A 24,091-nucleotide genomic window follows, 5' to 3' on the forward strand; every position below is an offset into this window, starting at 1 on the left:
GGCTGGGCTCATTGTACCTGCCGCCGCCGCCGCCGCCGCGGGTGGGAGGGACGAGGCAGCAGGAGCCGCCTGGGCGCCGGGAGCGCTCCAGTCTGGCGGGCTGCAGCGCCTGGAGCGGGCGGCCGGGGCTCGGCGCGGCTCGGGGCGTCCGCCAGAGGGCGCGCCGCGACGGGGCGGGAGGGGCCGTCTGGTCTGGAGAATTAGCACCAGGGACGGGCGCGCGCGCAGGTCCCCAGCACATCTGGGCGAGAACGGCGCCGCTGGAACCGAGGGGGCGCCGAGCTGGTATCTGGAGCGGCGGAGCCACCGCGCAGCTGGGGTCCTTCGAGGCGCTTGGGGCGCACATCTGGGACCTCGAGCGGGGGCCGCGTCGCGCGCAGCTGGAGCAGGGGAGGGGGGCGGCGGCTGCACAGCTGGACCGAAGGGGGCGGGGTCGGTCCTGGGCGACCGGCTGAGGGGAGGGCCGCGAGCCGCCGGGGACTGGAGCATGGGACGGCGCGCCTGAAGGAGCAGGAAGGGGAAGAAGAGGCCTGGGACCCCGAAAGGAGAAGAGAGAAAGCCGGACGAGGGCAGAGAAGGAAGATGCAACTGACTCGCTGCTGCTTCGCGTTCCTAGTGCAGGGCAGCCTCTATCTGGTGAGTGGTCCGCGGGGAGCTGCGCGGAGGGGCGGGGGCCGAGGATCCGGGGAGCGCGCGGGAAGCTTCCGAGCCCTTAAACTTTCTCCCTCCCCCCGACATCCCAGGGATGGAGAAGAAGACTGGAAGCTGGGGGAGGGGGCGGGTCCGAGGCCGGAGACTGGACAGAAAGGGTTAATAGGGGCGGGGAGAGGGTGCTGGGCTGGCCCACCCACTCCGCGGCTGGTGGCGGGAGGTGCGACGAGCACTAGGGAAAAGGCTCGCAGCCGGGTCGCCAGAGGTTGCCCGACCCCTTCCCGGCGCCCCGGGACGCTCAGAAGGACGGTGGGTGGGTGGTGGTTTGTGCAGCTGGTGACCTGCCGGCTCAGGGGGCGTAGCTTTCCCCCCGACCTCCGGCTCCCCCAGGCGCGCAGCCGGTCCAGGCTGGGGCGGCCCCGCGTCCCTCCCTCCAGCCTTCCCTCCAGCTCCCTCCCTCCCCGCCTGTTGTTTTCCTCTCCGCTCCCGGCCGCGCGCAGCCCGAGCCCCACAGGACCCGGGCAGGCGGCTCCCGCCCCGGGCGCTCGCGGCGGCTGAGCGCAGCGCCCCGAGCCCGCTCCCCGTACGCTGGCTCGCGGCTTCCCGGTGGTCCGGGACGCCGGGGAACCCCACCCCGACCCCAGCCCAGGGCTTAACAGCGCCCGCCGACGCCTGCCCCAATCCGGTCGTGGAGAAACCTCAGCCCCACATCTGGATCTGCCTCTTCCCTCAAAATCATAACCCCCTTTGCCACCACCCCTCTTCTACTGTTGGAAGGGCCGTTCCCTTCTCACGGCCCCACCTGTGACCCTTTCTCTATCCTCCAGCCATTCGGCTGTAACCCCCAGGGCCAAGTGCACACGTCCGCAGCCCTGAGCCCAGCCCCAGGATCCTCGCCTCCTGGCTGTCCCTCTACCCCATCCCTGGAGCCTGGCCGGCAAGGTCAGCGCTGACTGTGGGGCAGAGAGGGCTCGGCCACAGCACACTTCTGTGGGCACCGAGGCCAGACAAGGGGCATGAGGACCTCAAACTCCTTTGGAGCTCTCCCGTCTCCAGCTGCTCAGGCATCCCCTATTCCTGGGGTCACCACCAGATCCAGATACTGCCCAGCTGAGCTGGTGCCCCTGATGCTGGGGCACAGACACAAGGGGCGAGGACTGTCTTTCAAAAGCAGAGTAAACACACAACCAGGCTGCTGCCCTCAGGAAACCGTCTAAACTCCCTGATGCCCTCCAGAGCTGCCCCTGAGCTCAAGCTCAGGCTGGCCCTCCCCACAGCTCCTTCCCCAGGCGTGGCCTGTCACCGGGTGGGACGAGCCTTGGCAGAGTCTTACAGGAGATTCTGGGTGGGAATGGGGCTTGGATAAAACCCTTTTCAAAAGATACATCTGGTCTGTGAGGCCAGGAGTATGTGGTGTAATAGGAGGGCTGACCCTGCCTGACCTTAGTCTTGCAGTGATGTAACCTCTGAGTCCTGGTGTCCTCATCTGTGAAATGGGAATAATAAGAGCTCCTACCTCAGAAGGCAAGTAACATCTTGGCATGTCATCATCAGAGTAGCTTTTGGCTTTCCATACCCTTGGCCATCCTGGGTGTGGCATTCACTCCCCTTCTCTCCTTAGTCCTGCGAAAACCTAAACTACATTTGTGCTTGAGAGACAATGTCACTGGGTTCCACTGCTTATTCCATTTTTTGTTGGTTCTCTTTGCATCTGAGAGTAGAAATCATCACAGGGTAGGAATGGTGTTTCACCCAAAGACTAGTAAGTCCCAAAAGGCAGGTGCTGGACCTCTCCTGTCAAAGTGGGGAATCTCCCAGCCCTATCTGACTCAGGGTTCTCAAGGGCAGAGATGATGCCTTCCCAATCAGCCTGGGAATTTCACAGAGGCAGGGACTGCACCTTTCCTATCAGATTGAGGGCTCTGTCAGCACAGGGATGACGCTTCTGCCATCAGATGGGGCTCTCCCAAGGTCTGGAACTGGGTTTCCCCCATCAGACTGGGGAGTCCCTAAGGGTAGGGGCTGTGTCCCTATTGTCACAGTCCACTGGAGAGAATTCTTGACCACCCTTCAGACTTTGAATCGTGGCCAGACAGGACAGTGGGGAGAAGAGGACATGGGGGTGACCCGAGTGACAGAACATGAGAAAGGACCATGACATAACCTAGGGGGTACACCCGACCCCCCATATAAGTGAGCAACATGCAGGGGCCCCTCAGCCCCAAGTCAGAGTGGAAGGGACAGGGACAGAGATGATGCTGGTGGTGGGAAATGGTGGAGCAGAACTCCTGGGTCCTATAGGGACAGAGCTCTCACTGTCCTTCCAACTCCCTCCATAGGTCATCTGTGGACAGGATGATGGTCCCCCCGGCTCAGAGGATCCTGAGCGTGATGACCATGAGGGCCAGCCCCGGCCCCGGGTGCCTCGGAAGCGGGGCCACATCTCACCCAAGTCCCGCCCCATGGTCAATTCCACTCTCCTAGGGCTGCTGGCGCCACCTGGGGAGGCTTGGGGGGTCGTTGGGCAGCCCCCCAACCGCTTGAACCACAGCCCCTCACCCTCAGCCAAGGTGAAGAAAATCTTTGGCTGGGGTGACTTCTATTCCAACATCAAGACGGTGGCCCTGAACCTGCTTGTCACAGGGAAGATCGTGGACCACGGCAACGGGACCTTCAGCGTCCACTTTCGACACAACGCCACTGGCCAGGGCAACATCTCCATCAGCCTTGTGCCCCCAAGTAAAGCTGTAGAGTTCCACCAGGAACAGCAGATCTTCATCGAAGCCAAGGCCTCCAAAATCTTCAACTGCCGGATGGAGTGGGAGAAGGTAGAACGGGGCCGCCGGACCTCACTCTGCACGCACGACCCAGCCAAGACCTGCTCCCGAGACCACGCTCAGAGCTCGGCCACCTGGAGCTGCTCCCAGCCCTTTAAAGTCGTCTGCGTCTACATCGCCTTCTACAGCACAGACTACCGGCTGGTCCAGAAGGTGTGCCCAGATTACAACTACCATAGCGATACCCCCTACTACCCCTCTGGGTGACCCTGGGCAGGTCACAGAGGCCAGGCCAGGGCTGGAAGGACAGGCCTGCCCATGCAGGAGGCCATCTGTCTGGATACTGGGCAGGGAAGGGGATGGGCCTCTGGCAGGGAGGGGGGTGGAAGAGAGGAGATGCCAAGTAGGGCAGGGCCAAGTCTCAAGTGGCAGGGAAGGGATCCCAAGTGCTGGCCCTAACCTGAGGCTGTGGAGCCACCAGGACACAGGAGCACTGTGGGAGGAGTGGGCTCCCTGTGCAGCCTCACAGGGCTTTCCCACTGAGCCACAGACAGATGCTGTCCCCAAGGTCCCTGGGCAGGCAGTCTAGTATGGCCCCAAATCAAGCCATGGAGAGGAACCTAAGCCTCTGCCATGCTGAGAGAGGACAGCAACAGGGAGAGGGGGTGTTATCAGTGTGGACACAAGTAGTCAACTTGGGATGGATGGCTAAGACAGGGCTTCCTGGGGCCAGCAGTGGGGTGGGATGGGACAGGGCAGAAGGAGCTCGCCAGCCCAGCCCAGTGGGTAGTTCTGAGCCCCTTGTCCTGCGCTGAGCATGGCATGAGGGTGATGTGGTGACCCTTGGGGTCATTGACCTCTGGACACATAGACCATCTGTCTCCAGACAGGCTACCCCTTTCCAGACTCGCCTCTCCTGCCAGCACTCTCCACTCCTAGCCACCCTCCTGCTGATGGCACACTGTCCTTAAGTTGAGACAGGACAATGGTGGTCCTCCCAGCACCAAGGCCGTAGATGTGCCAGGTGTCCCTCCTCCACCCCACTCCCCTGCTGGCTCCTCTGGGAGCTTCTTTGTCCGAGCAAGTGGCCCCTCAGTAGTCAGCCTCGCCTGTCAGACTGGGGCTCTCCCAGATTGGGATGGTGCCTCCCTCACGGCCCGTGGGGCCAGCAGCAGCGTGGGGCAGCGTGAGTACTACCAAGCCCAACAAGACTGGAGGGCGCACTGGACCTGTCCCTAGTGTCTGTCTGTGGGCGGGGGGAGGGGAGGGAAGTCTTGTGAAATCACCTGATTGCCGACTTCTGTGTGCAGAATCTTGTTCTTGGAGCAGGGAATAAAGCTTTCCCCAGGGCGCTGGATTCTGAGTTGTCCAGGGGAGGGGGCCCCGGGTGCCCCTCGGTCCAGCCAACACTTCTCAGATGGCAGCAGGATATTTGCTGGAGACCAGAGCTGCAGTCTCTGACAGCCAGCATCAGGCTTCCCTCTTCAGCCCCCTTTCCAGGCCAGCAGATCCAGCACCAGGAAACCTGAGCAAACACCCTGTGCCTGGTGCTCGTAGGGGTGGCGGTGGCATCTGCAAGGCAGCCTGGGGAGGAAGAGTGAGTAGGTAGGAGGGGCCCCTGTTGCCCTCCCTGAATTGCCATCTGGGTAGGCCCCATGGGGGTAGTGGCCAGAGACCAGTGGGGTCCTAGCTCTGTCCTTGTTTTCTGTGTGGCCCTGGCCAAGTCCGTTCTCTCTGGCTCTCTTTCAGTTTCCTCCTCTATATCATGAGGGGCTTGCCCAGCCCGGTGGCTCTCAAATTTGAGTGGGCATTTGAATCACCTAGAAGGTTTATTAAAACACAGAGCTATAGGCCCTACCCCAGAGTTCCTGATTCAGAGGTCTGGGTGGGGCCTAAGAATCTGCAGATCTAATGAGTGCCCAGGTAGATGCTGGTTCTGCTGGTCCAGGGACCACGCTTTGGGAACTGCTCAAATGACTAAGTTCCTTTCTGGCTCTGGCTCCGGAGGATGAGGAGACACCTCTGATGCACTCTCCCAACTGTAATCTTCATCTGCTTCTCCTGGGGAAGGGTCCTTTCAGAGAATCTGAGGTATTGGATTTTCAATCTGGCGACATGCTAGTGTAGGAACAGGTTGGGGTGGAGTGGGGACACAGGGAGCCTGAAAACAGCCGTTGTCCCCCAGCCCATAGAAGGGGCTCAGAATGGGTGGCTGCAGGTGGCACCTTGTCAGGGAGTTAGTTGGGCCCTTCGGGGCTCAATGAGGGGAAGTCTGAAGCACTACCAAGATCACAGTGCCCTCTCTGGAGGTCATTCTACGTCTGTTCTCAAGGGAGGGCAGCACGCAGGTCTCCTGGGTCCCTTTTGGCTATATAGCTGCAGCGAGGAGATTAGCGGGAGGGTAAGCCAGCCTTGCCACCCTGTCTTTAGCACCAGCCCACACTGCTCAGCAGGGACCAGTTCCCCTCACACATTGCAGCATGGAGCCAGGCAAGGCTTAGAAGCCACATTGTAGCAGTTCGACCAGAAAGGGCAAGTGACCTGACCTTATGCTCCTATCCCAGCTTCTTTCCCCAGCACCGTGCTTCCTGGGGCCATCTCTCCTGAGCAGAGAATTAAGACACACGGCCCTTCCCAACCCCCCGTGCCACTCTCTGCCTCCCAACGCTGGGACAGGTGCTCGGAGTTCAGAGAGGCCCAGGGGCTTGAGCCCTGCCATGGGAGGCGTGCAGCTGCTGGAATCTGCAGTGTTCTCCCACCTGCGACACCCACCAGACGCCATCCAGGCGCACCTCCCACAGCACTGTGGCAACTGGAAGAAGACAGGAGGGAGCCGTGGGTGGGTGGCCTGGGCCCCCTCCCCTACTGGCCTGGCTGAACCCTGAGCAGGACCTGGGGACACTCTGACCCACCCCCGTCCTGCTCCTCTCCTCTTGTGGAGAGCCAGATGCTGCCGACAGCTGGAAGGCCCGGCCTGCCTGGCACACAGTTTTGCCTGCACAGGGGGTGGGTTCATTTTAATAACTTCATTTTACCCTCATGCACACTCTGTCGCCTCATTCCCCCTTTGCTTCCTTTCCCAGTAACCTGGCTGTTCTTCTCGGCTAGGATTTTGCTAACAGATTTTCTTCCAAATCTTAATTCTTTGGAGTAAGCCGTCTGGTTCCTACTCTTCTAGCCAGGTACATTCTGTGCCCCCTTGGTCCTCACAAAGGTGAGGGATCCATCCACCTTCCTCTGGCTAAGAAGGTGCCCACCTCTGCCCCCTTGGTGAGCAATGTCTATGGCATCTCCCAGGAAGAAGAACCCCTAGTCACCACGAAGTGCTCCGACCTCCCACTCTTGCCAAACCTGAGAGCAGATTCCTCTGGAGGGAGCTGTGCTGCCTCTCCCGCCTAGAGAAAAGGCCCAGGTTCTCTTTCACCCCAGCCCCCTGCCCCCACCACTCCATCACAGTGGAGTCTCTGGAACAAGCCTGCCGAAATGGGTGCTCTTAAGGCTCTTTGAGGACAGGGCTTGTATTTCTCCATCAGACTGGGGAGTGCTGGGGCCGGGGTCTGTGCCTCCCTCATCAGACTGGGGAGGCCCTGAGGTCAGATCTGTGCCTCCCTCATCAGACTGAGGACTCTCTGAGGGCAGGGGCTGGGTGGCCCTTCAGACTGGAGTCAGCCAGAGGACAAGAACTGTAGTGTGGATGAAGGGAGAACAGATTGCTCTTTTCTAAGCCTCCGAACACCTGGAGGCTGACTCTGCCCTTTAGCTTTGCACAAAGGTGCAGTCTGGCCGCAGCATTCCCACCTCTAATGGGGTGAATCTTCCCCGCAGTCTGTGAAGCTCATGAGAGGGAACACACGTGAGGTCTTGGTGACGCTTAAGGCAAAAGTGAATGGGTGTCTGGCCTTCTCCTCCCGCCTCCCTCCCCCCTGTTCTCCTTCCCCGGGATGAGCAAGCGGGAACTGAGTCACCCCCTTCCCCATCCTTGGCAGGAATGCTGGTGACCTTGCATGTGGCAGACTCCTGTGGTGAGGCCCATTGCTCAGAGATGCAATGAGGTGGGTGGGCGGGTAGGGGAGCTGGGGGAAGGATGATTTATGGGGGAGGAGGCAACTGAAGGTCAGGGGGTGACCTGGGACTTGGATCATCAAGTGGGGGGTTGTGGGAGACATAATGAACCAGCCACTCTGTGTCGGGAAGTGATCCAATGTCATGGCTGGGAGTGGGAGAGAGAAATGTTACTTCCGAAGAGTCTGAGTCCTGTGGCACTTCGAGGAGAACCAGGGGCTAGGGTGACAGGTGAGGAGAAGCACCACCATCCCTACCAGGCAGAGGCAAGATTGAGTGGGGGTGGCACCTGCCAATTATGCCAAAGTCCTAGAGTGGCAGCTGACACCATCACCAAGACACAAATGCCAGAGGGGACCTGGCACTCACCACTCAGGGGCTGGGTTCTGGTTCCATGGGGACCCTGTTTTCCTGTTGGCCTGCCAAGCTCAAAGGCTGACCTGATAATAATTCAAGCAAAGGATGCCTAGTTCAAGGCCTCCCAGTGCCTCTTCTCAGGGCCACTTGGTTAGCTGGTCCCAAGGGACAAACTAGCTCCTCCCAGACTACAGAGGCTAGAACTGGCAACATGCTTGCTGTAGGAAGCTATATCTGGGTCCTCATCCTGGTCTGTAACTTATTAGCCTTGGACAAATGACATAATCTCCCAGAGCCTCCTTATATGAAAAACTAGGGCTCTACTTGCTTTGGAGCATTGTTGGGAAAATTAAATGAATTTTTCAACAAATGTCATTTCCTCCTCTCTTTTTGAGATGAGTTTAGGTTAACTTTAGCCTTGTTCCTAGGTTGAGGAAGTGAAAGGATCAGGCTTCCTGTCCTGGTTTTGTCCCATGATACATATGGCAAGGATTGCTAATTGTCCCATAATATCCATTTCCACTTTCTTCATAGTAATGGGATCCTCAGTTTTTAGCTGGGAACATGGCTGCCTGAAATAAATACTACATTTCTCTGCCTCCCTTGCACCTCGATGTGGCCATGTGACTGAGATCTGGCTGGTGACATTTAAACCAAAGGGTTATATGGCAACTTCCAGAAATCTTAAAGATAGTTGATGTCCCCCTTTGCCCCTTCTTTGTTCCATCCTTCATCCTGCTGCCTGGAATATGTATGTGATTGCTGAAGCTCTAGCTGCCATCTTAGACCATGGAGATAAGAGCCACACTTTTGAAGTGGCAGGGCTGTGAGCTGGAAGAAGTCTTGGCCCTTAAAAACTTTGTGGGATAGTAATACTATACCACCCCTAGGCTGCCTATCTTCAACTTCTGTGTGAGAGAAAAACCTAGTTTCTACCTTATTTAGGCCACTGTGCTTTGGGTGTCCATTTCTAGCAGTGAATTCTAGCTCTGCCTGATTCAGTGGAGGTATTTAAGTACTTCGCTTGTGTGGAGCTCAGTTTGCTCATCTGTAGAGCTGAGATATGCTTATGTACCTTGCCACACATCAGAGAGGTTTTACTAACACATCAGCAAGTATGAATTTGGGAAAGCTCTGACCCCTCTTCCCCGCTCTGGTGACTAGACATATAGCCTCCATTTTGGGGGGTGGAACAAGTTCTTGCTATACTGCAGGGAGCCCCCAAGGGGCTCAGGAGGACTCTCTACCCCTGTCTGAAAGACCTTTAGTCCCCAAATTCAGCCCCCACACATCTGAGTCCCCATCCACATTCTGATGTTGGTGACATACAATCCTCGTTAAGGGCCTGACTGATCCCAGCCAGATGGGATCCTAATTTAATTAAAACCCTTTAATTACCTGCAACAACACAGCTTTGGAAATCCAGTGCAGAAGGGGACTGTGATAGAAGCGGTGCTGTCGACAGGGTAGAGCAGTGCTGCCCTTTCAGCACTCAGGGATCCCAGGTTTGTGAGGCATCCCCCACCCTGTTAGGCACAAAGCCAGTGCGGCCTGGGCTTCTGGCGTGGTCTACAGGGTATAGCCAAGTGGGGAGTGGAACAGACCAGGCCCTTGGGAGCAGAGTACAAGGCTCTTGGGCCCGAAGCTGTCAGTGGTGGTTTTATGTTTACACTGAGACCAGCACAGCCTGTTTAAGGTCAGGTCCGAGCCATCCTGAGACCCTGGCCCTGCCCAGAACACTCTGGGTAGAAGAAGGCAGGGCTTGGATTTCTCCCGGATGACCTCACCATCCACCAAAGGAAAGCCATGCCCCTGTGCACAGAGTCTTTCCTCAAGGTGTCATTCACATGGGTGGGGGATAAAAGAGAGTGACAGGTGGGCTGAAGAGGGGCCATATGGTTTCTTGGGTACTAGTAAGGACTCCCGTGGTGCTAGGCCTCAACTGGCTCCTCCCTGTGAAGGCAGAAGGAAGTTCCAGGCCAGGCCAGAGCCTGCCAAGCCTTGGCAAGGGTAGACTCAGAAACCCAGATTCCTGAGTCAGGCTATTTTTAAGCCTTGTGGACTTCATACATTAATACTCCTTATATTCCCCCTTAGTACTTACTCATTCAACAAATACTGTTTATTAAAGTCTCTGAAAGTCCCTGCTGGTCTCCACTGGGCCAAGAGATTCAGGGGAAGAGGTTTCAGTTTACACTTGAGCCATAGCCTTGAAGAGAAATGTTCTATTGGAGTCAGTGTGATGTCAGTGGCTGGAATTGGGGCAAGAAACCCCAAGAGGAAAGAGAAACTCAAGGGGGAAAAAGGTGGAATCACAAGGCCCAGCCTTTTCACACTTCAAAGATTCTCCTTCCAAATAAAACCAAGGGGGTCTGTATTTTGCTTTGTTAAACAAGCCCCCCAATACCTAGCTCTTTGTGCCCCCACCCTTCTCACCACCTTCCTCTCTTTCCAGAATCCTCCCTCAACTCCCCTGTCTTTCTTCCTCTGTTCTCTCCTAACATCTATAGCCTCTGAAGAAAGGGCCTGCTCCTATCTCTTGACTCAGGTTGTATCTGGGGAGCTAGCTGTGTACCTGCCAATTTGGGGACTCTCAGAGCAGGAAATGTGCATGTCTCCTCTAGACTAATAGAGACTGGAAACAGGAGCTGTCTTCCCCCTCAGACTGTAGACTCCTTGAGGGCAGGGGCTGTGTGCCCCCTGTCATTGTTCTGCAGACTTCCCAAAAGCAGGATGGCACTTCCTCTGAGGTGTAGTTAATGAGCCACCTTAACGCAGGTGTCCTGGCACATCAAATTCTGCATGGGCCACCATCCCTGCCATGCCCCATTGGACAGTGTGCTGAGGCGTGATCGCAGCCTTCATGCCGCCGTGTGGGAGAGGAAGTCGCCACAGGAAGGCAGGCTGCTTCGCAGATAGCACTCTAGTGTTTCCAGGCCCTCCTGGCTAGAGGAGCAGGTGGATCAGGAAGGGTGAGGGCAGCGACCCCTCCTCCCACCTGTCCCTGATACTGTGTGCCGTCTTCTCTAGGAAGGTCTTCAGTGACTCAGCTTACCTCCTGGGTCACAGTGAGTGGCAGCGTATCACCCTGAGTCACTTAGACATAGGAAAAGCCAAGGCCTTCTGGCTCCCATCCCAGTAACTTCTCTTCCCAATAGCAGGCTTCCTCACCACGGATCTCCTTCATGGCTTGACAGAGGATGGCCTACTTGGTCCTGGGGAGCCTAGGCTCCCCTCACCTTGGGGTGAAGGCAAGGCCATGCCCAGCCATAATGTATTGGGAAAGTGGGGCCTGAGTCTTGCCATGGGACCCTGATCTAGTCACCTCGCCTCTCTGGGCCTCACATGGCAATTCTTCCCCTGCCTGCTAACATGGCTACTATGAGGGACAAACTGGCTCTGTCAATGGTGAGCACCAGGTCAGTGTCAGGTGACTGCTCATGGGCATCCCAGAGAAGGAGAAAGGGCTGGTTTCTCTTTTTTTTCAGGGCAGGAGCAGCAGTCGAGAGCACAGATGCTGGAGCCAAGTTGCTGCATTCCGATCCTTGCTCTGCTACTTCTTAACTGTACACGTTGGGCAAGTTACTGAATATCTGTGCATCTCAATTTCCCCATCTGTAAAGTGGGGATGATCTCTACCTCTCAGAGCTGTTGTGAGTTGGGACCTGTGAATTAGTTGGAGCTGTGTTTGGCACACTGGCAGTGCCCAGGATAAGTTACCTGGATCACAGCCCCACATCATAGCCCTCCTGCTCCTGGCCAAGCCTGGGTGGGAGGTAGGGAGAATGGCCGTGGGCACTATCATTCCTTGCTGCAGGAAGGATATGCAGGAAAAAACCCCTAGGGAAGGTCAGAAGTCTGTCTACAAAAGACAACATTTATAAAGAGGAATCTACTTTTGTTTTCTTTGATTCTGTCCAAGAAACATTTGAATTCCTACTGCTCCTTGGGCCCAAAATCCCACTTGTGCATCGCTCCAGAAGCCCCTCAGGTGCATCGAGCAGTTTCATCTGTGTACTACCCTCTGGACCTCTACCTGTAAACATAACACAAAGCTCAGAGAAGGCAGGTGGCCAAAGGGTCTTTATTTAGAAGCACAGAGAGCAACCAGCCAAATGCACTCTCCAGGCCCAGGGCGCCCTCCTGCCTTACCTTGCCCTGAGCCCTCGTCCCACTGTGCTGCCCCACGAAGAAACCTCTCTCCCTCCCTCCACCCCCTTCTTCCTCACCTCCACCCGACAGCAGTTTCTCATCAGCTTGGATGGCCTCCCATCAGCTGGGACCTCTGTGAATGGGTGTGTGAAATGTGTCCCTGTCCTGGACTGTACTCTGGAGGGTGAGGACCATGTCTGTTCTGCCACATGAGGAGTTCCCTAAAGACGGGGCCTTGCATGACCCACTTCTTTCACAATTTGAGAAGCGCCAAGTGAACAGGGCACACACAAGTCCTGGTCAGTAAACCTGACTCACAAACACTGACCTCAGTTTCTATCGTGCTACCTTTCACAGGGACAGGGAGAAAGAGAAGGGAAGAGACATAGGTGAAGAGGCAGCTAGACTCTGCCAGGCTTCATGGGCAGTAGATGACAACAACCCCAGTTTGGGTAAACAGGGGTAGATGGAAGGTAAGAGTGAGGAAAGGCATCTAAATGCCCCGTTTACCAGTCTTGGCAGCTCCCAGGCCAGGGACGGGAGGGGCCTGCTGCCGCTCAGTCAGGCTCTGCCATCTGCCACATCTCAGCAGAGATTAGAACTGGAGGGCTCGTTGTAGGCGGGGTTTTTTTTTTTTTTTTTTTTTTTTTTTTAATGTGGCAGGATCAGGCTCAAGATGTCACTCCAGTGAGTGGGACTGGAGACCGGGAAAGAAATGTCTAGGAAAACAGGGGAGAAATAAATGGAAGGTTCCATGCTCCAGAAGGAGAGAAGAACAGGGGGCGGAAAAGGAAGGAAGGAAAAAAGAAAAGCAGCAAAGGAAGGACGAGTGTGTAGAGATGGGTTTGATTCAGCAGGTATGTATCCATCTTTCCCTGGTCACTCGGAAAGCAGCAACAGCCCAAGAAGCAGGGCTCCTGGGTCCCAAGTTACTTCTCCCCAACTCTTATGTTTACACCTACAATCCAAAGTGCTTCTGTCCTGCTCTTACTTCCTCTCTGGAATGCCTAGTTTCCTAACTTTCGGAGATTATAAGAATGACAACAGTGAAGATCATAAATGAAAAATGAAAGAGTGATTTCCAGATGACTGAGAGACTGGGCGCGGCCTGACTCTCTCCAGGACCTCTGTGGACTCTTCCTCCTCTACATATCACAACAGATGAGACACCCAGAGCCTCGTCGGATACCAGGCTAGCCAGTCTACTCAGGATGCTTTTTCCAGAGTGATTCCTGCTTCAGAAGATCCCCACACTCACAAAGGTGCCCATTTCAGTGTCTCATCACAGATTTATATTCCAACCCAACAAATCCTAAAAAGAAGTGTACTCAAAAGGCCACATATGGCTTAGGTTAGAAAAACAATAATTACATAGCAATTACAATAACATAGTAGCAGTTTACCTCTCTGGGGCCTTTATGCAATGCCAGGTCCTGTGTTAAGGATGTGCCATGTGTTTTCTCATTGATTTCCATGAGAACTCTGTGAGATATACCCATTTTATAGATGAGAAAATTAAGGCTTACCCAAGCCAGTACTCTGGCGTGGATCATCAACGGTGGCAGGACATGACAATCAGGCTCCTGGACTCCAAATGCTGTGCTCTTCAAACACCAGTCTTGGCTGGCCCCTCAGGGCTGCCTGCACTCTTACCAACTCCTCTACAGCTAGTTCAGATCGGCCTCCAACCCCCCACTCTCTCTCAGGAGTTCTCAGCCACTGACCTTATTTCTACTTAACACTGAAAACATATGAGGACATGTCTCCAGATACAAACTTGCTCAACTTCCCGCTATCAGACAAACCCACTCGCTTCTGCAAGACTCTCCTCTCCTTATACCCAGATAGAGGAGTGAGTCGTCCCTCCTCTTCCTACCTAAGCCCACCCACCCACCTTCTCCCAGCACTCTCAGAACCTCGCAGTGTAGATTATTCCCTTTACTGGACCTTGGAGCTTTAACTGCGTGCTTCCTCTCTACTCGATCCTTTCCATCAGCCTTAAACATGCTCATGTCTCTTGCATCCTACAGAACTTCACCCCCACCCCCATTTTCTTCCTCCAGTTAATGTCCTGACTTTTCCTTCCCTGCACAGCCATACCTCAGTCTTGCCTATACTCTGTCTCCAGTTCCTCGCCTCACACCCACTCCTTATCTCACCCCAATCGGGATCCCTTCCCTGAAATGGCCTTGGCTAAGGTCACCAATGACTTCCATGTTGCTAACTCCAAAGGGTATTTTTTGACTCTCTCTTATTCAATAGCATTTGACACTCTTAACACTTTTTTGTCTTTGTTCTCTCAACTTTATATTTTCTTTCTATAGATCTCTGGCCACTTCTCCTCTGTGGCAGATCTTCCTTAAATGGCCTTTAAACTGAAGAATTCCTTAAGGTTTAGTCCTGGGCTCCCTTCTCTCCTCACCCTATACTGCTCCTCGGTGATTTAACACACCTCAAGCCTTCAATGACACCTACATACCAGTACCTCCCAAAACCATCACCCCAGTTGCAACCTCTCTTCTGAGTTATAGGCTCATAATTTCAGCAGCCCATGTGATTCCTCCATTTGAACTTCTCAAGGCATCTCGTAATCAACACGTAAAATAAAATTAATGATCTCATTTCCCTCAAGCTTGTTTATCTTCCCATTGGTCTCTATTCTCGTGAATCCTTCTAGTCACACAAGCCAGAAATCTCTTCATCCTTACTCCATTCAATTCACTGAGTTTGCCAATTTGCCTCCTAAATCTCTCAAATAAACCTACTCTTCTCCAGCTTTGCCACCTCCCTACTTCAAGTTCCATTATCTCTTGCCTTCTTCCACCCCCATTCCCAATCTTTTCTATACTCTAGCAGGATATCTTATTAAAATGCAAATATCACCATCCTCTCCTGCCTAAAACTCCTGCAAAGTTTTCCTATTGCTCTTAGCATAAATTCCTAAATCTTAAATGTGACCTCTGAAGCCTGCACATTTGGCTTTTTAAAATTAATTAATCAATTAATTATTTTAAAAAGCTTATAGCACCTGATATTCCCAGGCAGTGTCCCATCTGAGTACTAACCAGGACCAGCCCTGCTTAGCTGACAAAATCGTGTACGTTCAAGGTGGTATGGCCATAGACCACTCTGGCTCTCACACCTCTCCACACTTGAGCCACCCAGTCTTCTCTGGGCTTCTAGAACACACCAAGCTCCCTCCTGCCTCAGGGCTTTATGGATGCAATTTCTTTCGTGTGGAATGTACGTCCCTGGCTTTACCAAGTTGACAGCTCCTCATCCTTCAAAAGCTGTTTTCTTAGGGAAGCCTTTCACAGGCTGTCATGGTGCCCTATACATTTTCTTCAGGGTACTTACTACGGTTTGACATTATGTATTTGTGGGACTATTAAGGATACTCTCTCCCCACTAGAAACTAAGCTCCAATGAGGGCAAGGAGCAGTTAGTTTTACTCATGGTTGTATCCCTAGAAACTGGCACTGTCTTTGGTACATTGTATATTGAATGAATAAATGAACAATTAGTGAAGACAAAAAAGACTGTAAAAACTCATTCTTAAAAGGCCAAACCAAGACAGAGATTCTTGAACTTTGATGGGATTAGAAGAGCTGGGGATCACCTATTGGCATGCTGACCACTCTCAAATGCCCTTTTCTTTAAAAAAAAAAACAAAAAAAAAACTTTTGTTCAGAGATAATGCAGGCAGGAAGGATGCATTACGGAGACCACAATCCCCTGGAACAACTACAGATTGTGCTGGACAACTTGTCAATCAGTGGTGACACCTATTTTTCATTAGTGTTTCAATAAAATACACACCTCCAATACTGATAAGAGGTAGAAATAAAAATGTTAATTTACTCAGAGAGATTAAAATGTGTGATGTGACGATTGGATCATGTATCAGTGTCAATGTATCTATAGATTTCTAAAAAACAGTGCTTCATTTTGCCCTTAAACTACATAAATACATCCTATTTTTTGGCAGCTGGCCAGTAGGGGGATATGAACCAATAAATGCATCTTAAACTGCTGTGGGATAACAGGAAATAACAAGATACCCAGTCGTCAGAGAACAAATCTGAAAGCACACCAGTGGTTGTGCTGGAGCTGGTTCACACTAGCTTTCTAGAGCCCACTGTTACATTTTCAGGAATTTTGAGAGCTGCTTGTTAAACAGCCATTATTAAAAATTAAATTGTATTAATGTATGATTAGTAAAAGTAATAAGTACTCAAAATTCATGTATTCCTAATTATTTTACATTTTATTGTCTACGCTCTTGAGGTTATTTACATCTACGGTATCTGCATGGCTGAGATACTAGATCACAGTGTGCTGCGCATCTCTTCCCAACTCCGCATGCAGTAAAGTCACCTTGGTAATTTGAAATCAGCCATGGTGGGACTATTTACACCGTCAGGACTTACACGTTTGGGAACTGAATGTTATACCTTTACTAGCATACCACTGAAGCAAACCATTGGCTTATGAAGACGTTTTAAGGTGTGAAGCACACTTTTACTTGGAAGATGGATAGATTACAGAAGTATAAAGACACATCTTTAGGAAATCATTCTCAAAATTGTGCAAGGGTTGAAGATGATTGTTTTCTTTCTCAACTTGAAGCTATTATTACTTACAAACATGATTTTCATTACAAATATTACTCAAGTGCCCATAATTTATGAAACAACCTGTACACTATTACTTCTAGACAAAAATGAATGTGCTCACTGACTAGATTGAGATATAAATTCTTAAGAGTAGAAGAGATTCCCTTCCTCTCTCTCTGCCAAACTTCTGGAAAGAGTAGCTTACGCTCAACCTATGTTTGTTTACCTCCTCTCATCCGTCTTGGCTTCTGCCTCCATTTGATCAAAACTGCTCTAAGGTAATCATTGACTCCTTTTTACTGTTAAGTTCAACAGTTTTTTTTTTTCAGTTTTCAGTTCTGTGGCCTCCTTGGTTTCTTCTTGCCTCCTCCGTGAGACTAAAATAGCAGAGCAGAAATTCGACCCTCTCACCCAGGCCTAGCCTAGCACAATGTCTGGGACCTCCTAGGTGCTCAGCAATGGTTTGCTCAATCGGTGGCCTGAGTTTTAACTTCTGTGACCTTGAGCATGTCATCTCACTTCCCTGGATGCGTTTTCTCAGACATGAAAGTGAACCACATGGTACACCTTCTTTTTTCCTTCAATTTGTCAAGAGCAAAACTTTAATAAGAGTCTTGAGAGGGCTAAAGGTCTCCCCATTTCAACTGGGCATTATGACATGTGTCCACTTTACCACCAGGCAAACTCTTGGATGTTCGTCTTCTCCTTGGTCCTTGGTCCTAAGCCCCAAAGCTATTCCTTTGCTTTCTTTTGTTTCTTGGCTCACAGCCAGACTGAGAGACCTTGAGAAAGTCACATCACCACATTCCCAAGTTACACAATTGGAATGAATGGAAGCTGCATGAGATAAGCCCTCAAGTGTTCAGGGCCTTCGAGATCTGTAAACCGCAGGTACTGGTACTACATTCCCATATTCGAGTTCTGCATATTTTATATTCATAATGTTCTTCCACTAGAGTTGATGCCCTTCAACTCTTTAATCATTTCTGTTACTTGTACTGAATTCCTTCAAGTCTTAAATTCTTTTTTTCCCTAGAGCTGCAGAAATCAGAACCTAACAGTATTCCAGATGCCATTTTCTACTCTGGCATTATAGGACTGACAGAGGGGGAGTGATCATCCTGCTAATGGCCGAGCAGCAGGAAGATCCCATCAGTCAGCGGCAAACATTCAAGTTTCTGCTCTCATCTGTAGGTCAAAGCTTCTGGTTCTCTCAGCTCATTATCCCAAATACCGATTGTCTGACATTTGCTTTCTCGCTGTCTCCATGAGGTGTCCACCTATTGGGTCAAAGGCCCCAATATGGCATGGTCACCTCTGAAATTAAAAGGGGGGAAAACACATCCACCTTGCACATTTACATATAGAAAGAGCAGTCCAATGATACTCACCTGAATGTTAGATTAGTCAGCAAGCCATTAGAAAAGAATTTAAATGATCTAGGGCAGAGTTCATGGAAAAGTCATGGGATAAAGGAAACACACAGGGCCCAGGCAGATTAAAAAGATAATTAGTTGTGGAAAATAAGGTTGGGCTCCAGCCAAGAACTTGCCTTTGACAAAGATAAACCAAAGAAACCCAATACAGTCATGTTGGGGGGACTTAGTTGTTCTTTTATGGGAGTTAAAGAGACAGAAGAAAGCAATAGCCAGTTTCAAAGTAGAGTTCAAGTCCCCCACCGTTTGTTGTTATGCTCATAAACATACAAGCTGTTTCCTTTCATCTGCACAGATTCATACAATATGGAGATCCCACTATAGGTTTAAACCAGATTTTAAAATGATTATGTGCAGAATGGTGGTCAAGCCAGAGATTTGGTCTAAGAAAGGATCTTGATGTCTCCGGCTGGAATTAAAAAAAAAAAAGAAAAAGAAAAAGAAGAGGAAACTCTTTAGGACCTAAAAGGCCTTCAGCCTTACCGATGAAAAGGAAAAGAGGGGCATCTCTTATTCGAATTGTTAAAACCCATAAAGGTGTTCAAGATGTCTAATAACAAGGCAGAGAGGTTTAATCTCCATATAGGGAATAGGAATATTTTTTCACGGACGGCCAGATATATAAGGGCCTGACCAAAGGGGAGGAGGGGCACTGGGGATGATGCCAGATACTCTATTTAGACCTGAAACTGCAACTCCAAAGGTTCTGTGAAACTACTTGCCTGAAATATTGTTTTGATAAATAAGCCATATCCTTGTGGAATTGCAATCTCCAACTGTTCCACTGGCACGGACATCTCTGCAGTGACAGCACATGCCCCAGATTGTGGAGTTAACTTGAATTAAATTTCAGATGTGAGGGAGCTAAGGGAGGGCATGGTGGCAGTGGGAGGTTTATGAACAGTATGCTGGGGCTCTGATGTTGTCATAACCAGATGGCTTCAACTGTATCATTTAAAACAAAAACAAACATGTCCAGGAATAATATAATAATGATAGGAGAACCATCGAACATCTTCACCTGTACCCGAAATTCTAACAGCCTTGTACCCACAGTAAAGCCCATGTTAGAAATTACATAAATATCGAAAATCCCAGAAGAGACCTTCATCCTGCCAGCAGCTAGGTGCCAGGACTAATACCCTCCTGAAGGCATATTCCCTGAACCCACCAGCCCCCAATCCACAGCTGTCTGTGACTGAAGAGGAAAGCAAATTTATTTGAAGCCTGATGTCTTCCTGGAATCTCTGAAGAACAGGCAGACGGAGGCACTTTTCCAGAGCTTTGTTCTTGCTATTCCCGCAGTAAAGAAGGTTCACTTCTGAGTCTGTACCTAAACATTTCAGAAATGGACCTCCTTCCAATTAATTACATAATCTTTAGGATACTACGTCAGAAGATCTGGCACCCAGTAGTTGTGTGATCTTAGGAATGTCCCTTCTCTGCATTTCAACTTTTCTCATCTATAAGATGGGAAGATGCTGTATCTATCACCTGTCCCACCAATCTCATCAAGTCGTGGGGAAGTTCATACGAGATAATGTATATGAAGGTGGTCTGACAATGACAACTGTGGAGCAAACACAGTTACCTGAGAGACAATATGGGTGGACTTTGTGTCTGCCCCGAACCCTGGATCTGTGTGATGATCTGGAAAGCTAGAACCGAGGAGACAGAGGATAGCAGTCAGCACATGAAGAACTGGGCACCTCCTCACTAGGTGACACTCAGAAGAAATTGGGAAGTAAATGGAGTAGTTTCTAAAATTGATTGTATTAATAGTAGATCATGTCTATCCATTCTAGGGGCAGTGAGATAGATAAAAACTGGACAGCATGCAAAAGCAATCTGAAGGGAAATGCAAAGTAAATTAGGTTGAGGTTCCATCTAAATTCAAATAATACACAGCTTGGCCAAATGACCAACGCATTTTCCAGTGTATCCCACTGTCCTATCTAACAGGGCTATGAAAAAGGCAGATGGGGAGCCCCAGAGCATTCTTGTGAACTCACTCAGAATTCACACATTAACTTTTCTGGAAACACATCAAGTCAATGACAGAACCAGTCAGAGACAATAACTTCCCTTTATTTAATATGCACATTCATATCCCCTGGATCTTTTTATATTTAGTTAGGAGAAGAGAAATTGGGGATTAGGTCTTAAAACATACATGGTGCAGAAAAGCCCACTACCATTACTTGCCTTGGCAGAGGTAGGGGCCTGATCCCTTGTTAGGATGTGGACTGTGAGATACTTATGAAGGACAAGAGACTGGCAGATGCTGATACCTCACAAAGGAAACTTGAGATTACATAGACTCAATAAATCCCTGCTGCTTATTAGACATTTCAAACATAATCTCTGCAAGCTGAAGGATCAAACTAGGCCTTCAAAATCCCTTAAGTAAGGAACTCAGACCCAAGAGACAAGCCAGGTGAGTGAAACAAAAGACCAGAGATGCCACACAGTACAAAATAGTAATTATTTATATTTTCAAAAAGAAAAAAATTAACATTTGGAAGTTCTCCCCTGTAGGAAGAGGGGCTAATCAGAAGGAACAGGACTGGCTCCTATGCAGGCGGCAAGTCAGGTGCAAACAGCTGAGCAATCTGGGCTGGGATTTTCTCACACAGCATTAATAATAAAATTTCCTTTTCTCTTCTTTTTGTTCAGTTTTGTATGTTTTTCATTTTGGGGGTTTTTTTAGAAAAGAGGGGAAGGGAGGAGAAATAAAACCAGAGAAAAATGCCAAAAAACATTTTCCACAATATCTAAAAACAGAACCATAGTTCTTGTCAAGATAGTATGAATTCTGGATGAATTATCTTTTCCAGTTTTCAACACCAATAAAGATTTTTTGCAAAAGCTACCACATCAGAATACTCATCTTCCATATCAAATAACCTCCTTCTCCTTTCGCCTTCACTTGTTGTTTTTCATAAAAGGATAGAAGGATATATTCTGTTCTTGCAAACAATAAGTGCTAACAGCAAGAGAGCTCTTCTGATACTTGTACGGTGATGAAGAGATTTCACAAATATCAAAGTTTTAGCACAGTTGGAAGGACTAAAATTTGTTTCTCTCAACATAAATACTACTGGAATCCACAACTGATTTGAGAAATTCTGCAAAAATCTTTTCTTTCCTTTCTTAAAACTAAATGTCCTTTTTTTCCTTTTTGCTCCAGGCACCTGACGATTTGTTCTGCTCAGTCAGATGCAAACAGGTTTCTCCGAAGTACCACGCTGCGATGTCCTCGGGGCCAGCGCCTAAACTGAGTCCCCACAGTATCAAACTCGGCCAGGCCAAAGGGAACACAGTGACGCAGCAACAGGGTTTTCATTAGGTTGAATAGCTCTGGGCCCCGGGCCCTTCCCTCCCCCCACTTTCCCCAAGTTATTGAGTGCTGTTTTAAAAGTCTGGGGCCACGATGCAGTCTTTTCCCCCCACAACAGAGTAAAAGCTCCACAGATTGCGCTGTCTACCTGGTGGTCACTGGCAGCAACAGTGGCTGCTGCTTCTGGAAAATAAACGAAGTCTTACAGCAGGCAGGATCTTAGGATTGCTTCAGGCGTTTGCGTGGGGGTCCCAGAAAAGGGCACTGTGCTGAAGCCAGAGAGCGGTATGCCTCAGCCACCAAGTGGGGATGTGACACCACCATTGACTTCCACCCAGAGGTCTCCAAGACATCCGAAGCATGACTAGGAGAAACGCGGAGAACTGAGTTACCAAAGGGCTTGAGCAAAAGATGGACTGAACAGCCACGTAGACAGCCTATTTTCCCAGTCTGGTGTAAAGAGTATCAATGCAAGAAACACTCAAACTGAACCCTTAATATCCATGAGAATTTGCTTGTTAGACAATATGCAGACTGGTGACCAGGTAGTAGCTGTTGTAATGCTGAAAACCGGGACTTTGAGCCACTATACTCTCAAAAACAAAAATGTAATACGCCTCAGGCTCTTTTCAATATTGTCAGTGTTCTTTATATACACTGGTGATGCTCTTAAAGAGAAAGAGCAAGGGTTCCCTCGGTCAGAGAGCTCTGAGCTTCCACCTGGCATTGTCATTTACTAGTCTTGTAACCACACAGCAGATCATAGCCTGGGGCCTATTTGATTATCAAAAAAGAGGGGTAATAACTACACTTCATTCAATGGTTGAGTTAGTATCTAAAAAGCACCAAGTAAGTGTGAAGCACATAAGTGTGAGCACTCAAGAGAACTAACATTTACTAGTCCTTTCCCTCCCTCTTCTGCCTCAACTGGTAACTCTTTAGAAACAATCTTAGGACTAGACCCAGAGGACAGTACTTCCTATCTTTAGGCATTTTCTGTGTTGAATACTGTTCACTCATCTACCTGGAACATTTTAGACTTGTCTTACCCCAGAACTGCTGTTGTGGAGGCTTTATAAAGTCTGCTTCTCCTCCTTGGGTTTTCCCCAACTTTTGCTCCCTATCAGGAAAGGGAGCAGAGCAGGCCCCACTAAGAAGATGGGTTGTAGTCACCACTCACCTTGGTCCCTTCAAATTATTTCAGAAAGTAATATGGCCAGGTCATTTGTCACTTAGGATGAAGGAACAGATCTAGTGGAATGAACATTTCTTTCTCAAGACAGTATTTAAACTATCCCAGCTATTGATCATCCCTTCTCTTTTTCCCATTCCACAACAGACCATTAGATAACATTTTACTAACTCATAATAAACATACTTCTATAAGGTACTTCAAAAAGTTCACGGAAAAATAAAATTAAATGATAATATGAATCTTTCCATGAACTTTTTGTAGTACCTTCATATTCTCTCAGAAATCTGTCTTTTATTAAGACAGTGATTGTAAAGTAAAGATGCTATCATTTGAGGCACACAGCTATTTCAGGCTAGCAAGTTATCATTTTCATCAATTCCAATCACTATGAGGAAGTAAAACATTTCACTCACCAGCAGGATTCAAACTGTGAAAGCAAAACCATTTTCCATACTGTCAAGCTGAAGGGAAAGATGAAAACTCTATACTTACTACAAAAAGGTTAATAAAGCTACTAGCCTGTTTTACTCACTAATTCAAAGTCTTTCTCATTTCTTTAGCTATCCAACTATTCTTAAAGAAGAACTTTGAAGATGCCAACTCACTAGTTGATGAAATCCACTGCCTGAGTTTTCAACTGATCTGCGCTGTGGAGGTCAGCCAGGATGAGAATTTCTGCGGCGTTCTCCACAGAGAGGTTACTGCAGAGGGCATCCTCACACATGACCTTTAAACGCTCCAGGGCATACTGTAAAACACAAGCACTGCTGTCATTAGAGCAGCAATAGCTCTGGGCTGATCACTACTGAAATTGTTTTCTTTAGCTGTACCATCATATAACTAGATACCTGAACAGAACTGCACAGACCATGAAAAGATATTTTACTGCAATTATAAAACATAACCATACTCTGAAAGTTAGGTGTTTAAGCTTGAAATGAAGACAACTAAAATAACTTGGGCAGTTGCCATTCAAGTTCTAAGATCTACTTATTAGAAAAATGGCAATTACACAGTAGACCTGCATTCTAAAGTTTGCTCTATCTCCTGAATATGATTAAAATCTTCTTTCAACTATCACTTCTTGCCCTAACAATGAGATGATAGTCTGCTTCAAGTCAACAGAGAAATTACATTTAAAATTTCTGCAATCCTTTTATTTAGAGCCAGACTAGGGTAAAACACAGTCCGATCTACTTAAGCATTGTCACTAGTGTGGCAGGATATCCCAACTGACCCATCAGGCTGTGAAAAGGAGCCCTGTGGTGACTTTCACCAGTATCTCTGCCACTAGTTGTTACGGAATGAGGGTCAACCAAAGGCCTCCTTTTAAATAGAAAAGGACAAATGGAGTCTTATTTTATTGGAGTTTAGGTTAAGATTCTCAGGGTAAAAGGATAAAGCAGCAGAGACCTTGGAACTAGTTTCAATTTAAAAACTCCTATATTCCAAGTAAAGGGCATAAATGTTCCGGAAATGGAAGGTCTAGGTTAATGCTGGGCACA

The 24,091-nt window shown here is 49.5% G+C and overlaps 2 protein-coding genes across 3 annotated transcripts in view; one reads left to right on the forward strand and one right to left on the reverse strand.

Moving 5' to 3' along the window:
* The first annotated feature begins 582 nt into the window (after positions 1–582).
* NXPH3 (neurexophilin 3) lies at positions 583–3,695 on the forward strand. Its single transcript, XM_063113155.1, has 2 exons — positions 583–636; positions 2,991–3,695. The coding sequence occupies exons 1-2, from the start codon at positions 583–585 to the stop codon at positions 3,693–3,695; spliced, it is 759 nt and encodes a 252-aa protein (XP_062969225.1).
* A 16,827-nt stretch (positions 3,696–20,522) lies between these two features.
* SPOP (speckle type BTB/POZ protein) overlaps positions 20,523–24,091 on the reverse strand; it is a 64,884-nt gene continuing 61,315 nt past the window's right edge. For both annotated transcript variants that reach the window (XM_063109711.1, XM_063109710.1), the window contains 2 exons: positions 23,192–23,334; positions 20,523–21,755 (listed from right to left, as the gene is read on the reverse strand). In XM_063109711.1, the coding sequence (XP_062965781.1) occupies positions 21,611–21,755; positions 23,192–23,334 (288 nt within the window). In that variant the 3' untranslated portion in view covers positions 20,523–21,610. The remainder of the gene's footprint in view (positions 21,756–23,191; positions 23,335–24,091) is intronic.

This window comes from Cynocephalus volans, chromosome 10 (assembly GCF_027409185.1).
Source record: "Cynocephalus volans isolate mCynVol1 chromosome 10, mCynVol1.pri, whole genome shotgun sequence".
NCBI classification, from domain to species: Eukaryota; Metazoa; Chordata; class Mammalia; order Dermoptera; family Cynocephalidae; genus Cynocephalus; species Cynocephalus volans.

Excerpts from the sequence above, each read along its gene's own strand:
- NXPH3 (XM_063113155.1), top strand. The coding sequence starts at position 583 with ATGCAACTGACTCGCTGCTGCTTCGCGTTCCTAGTGCAGGGCAGCCTC. Across the intron at positions 637-2,990 it reads TGCAGGGCAGCCTCTATCTG|GTCATCTGTGGACAGGATGA; the intron begins GTGAGTGGTCCG and ends CTCCCTCCATAG.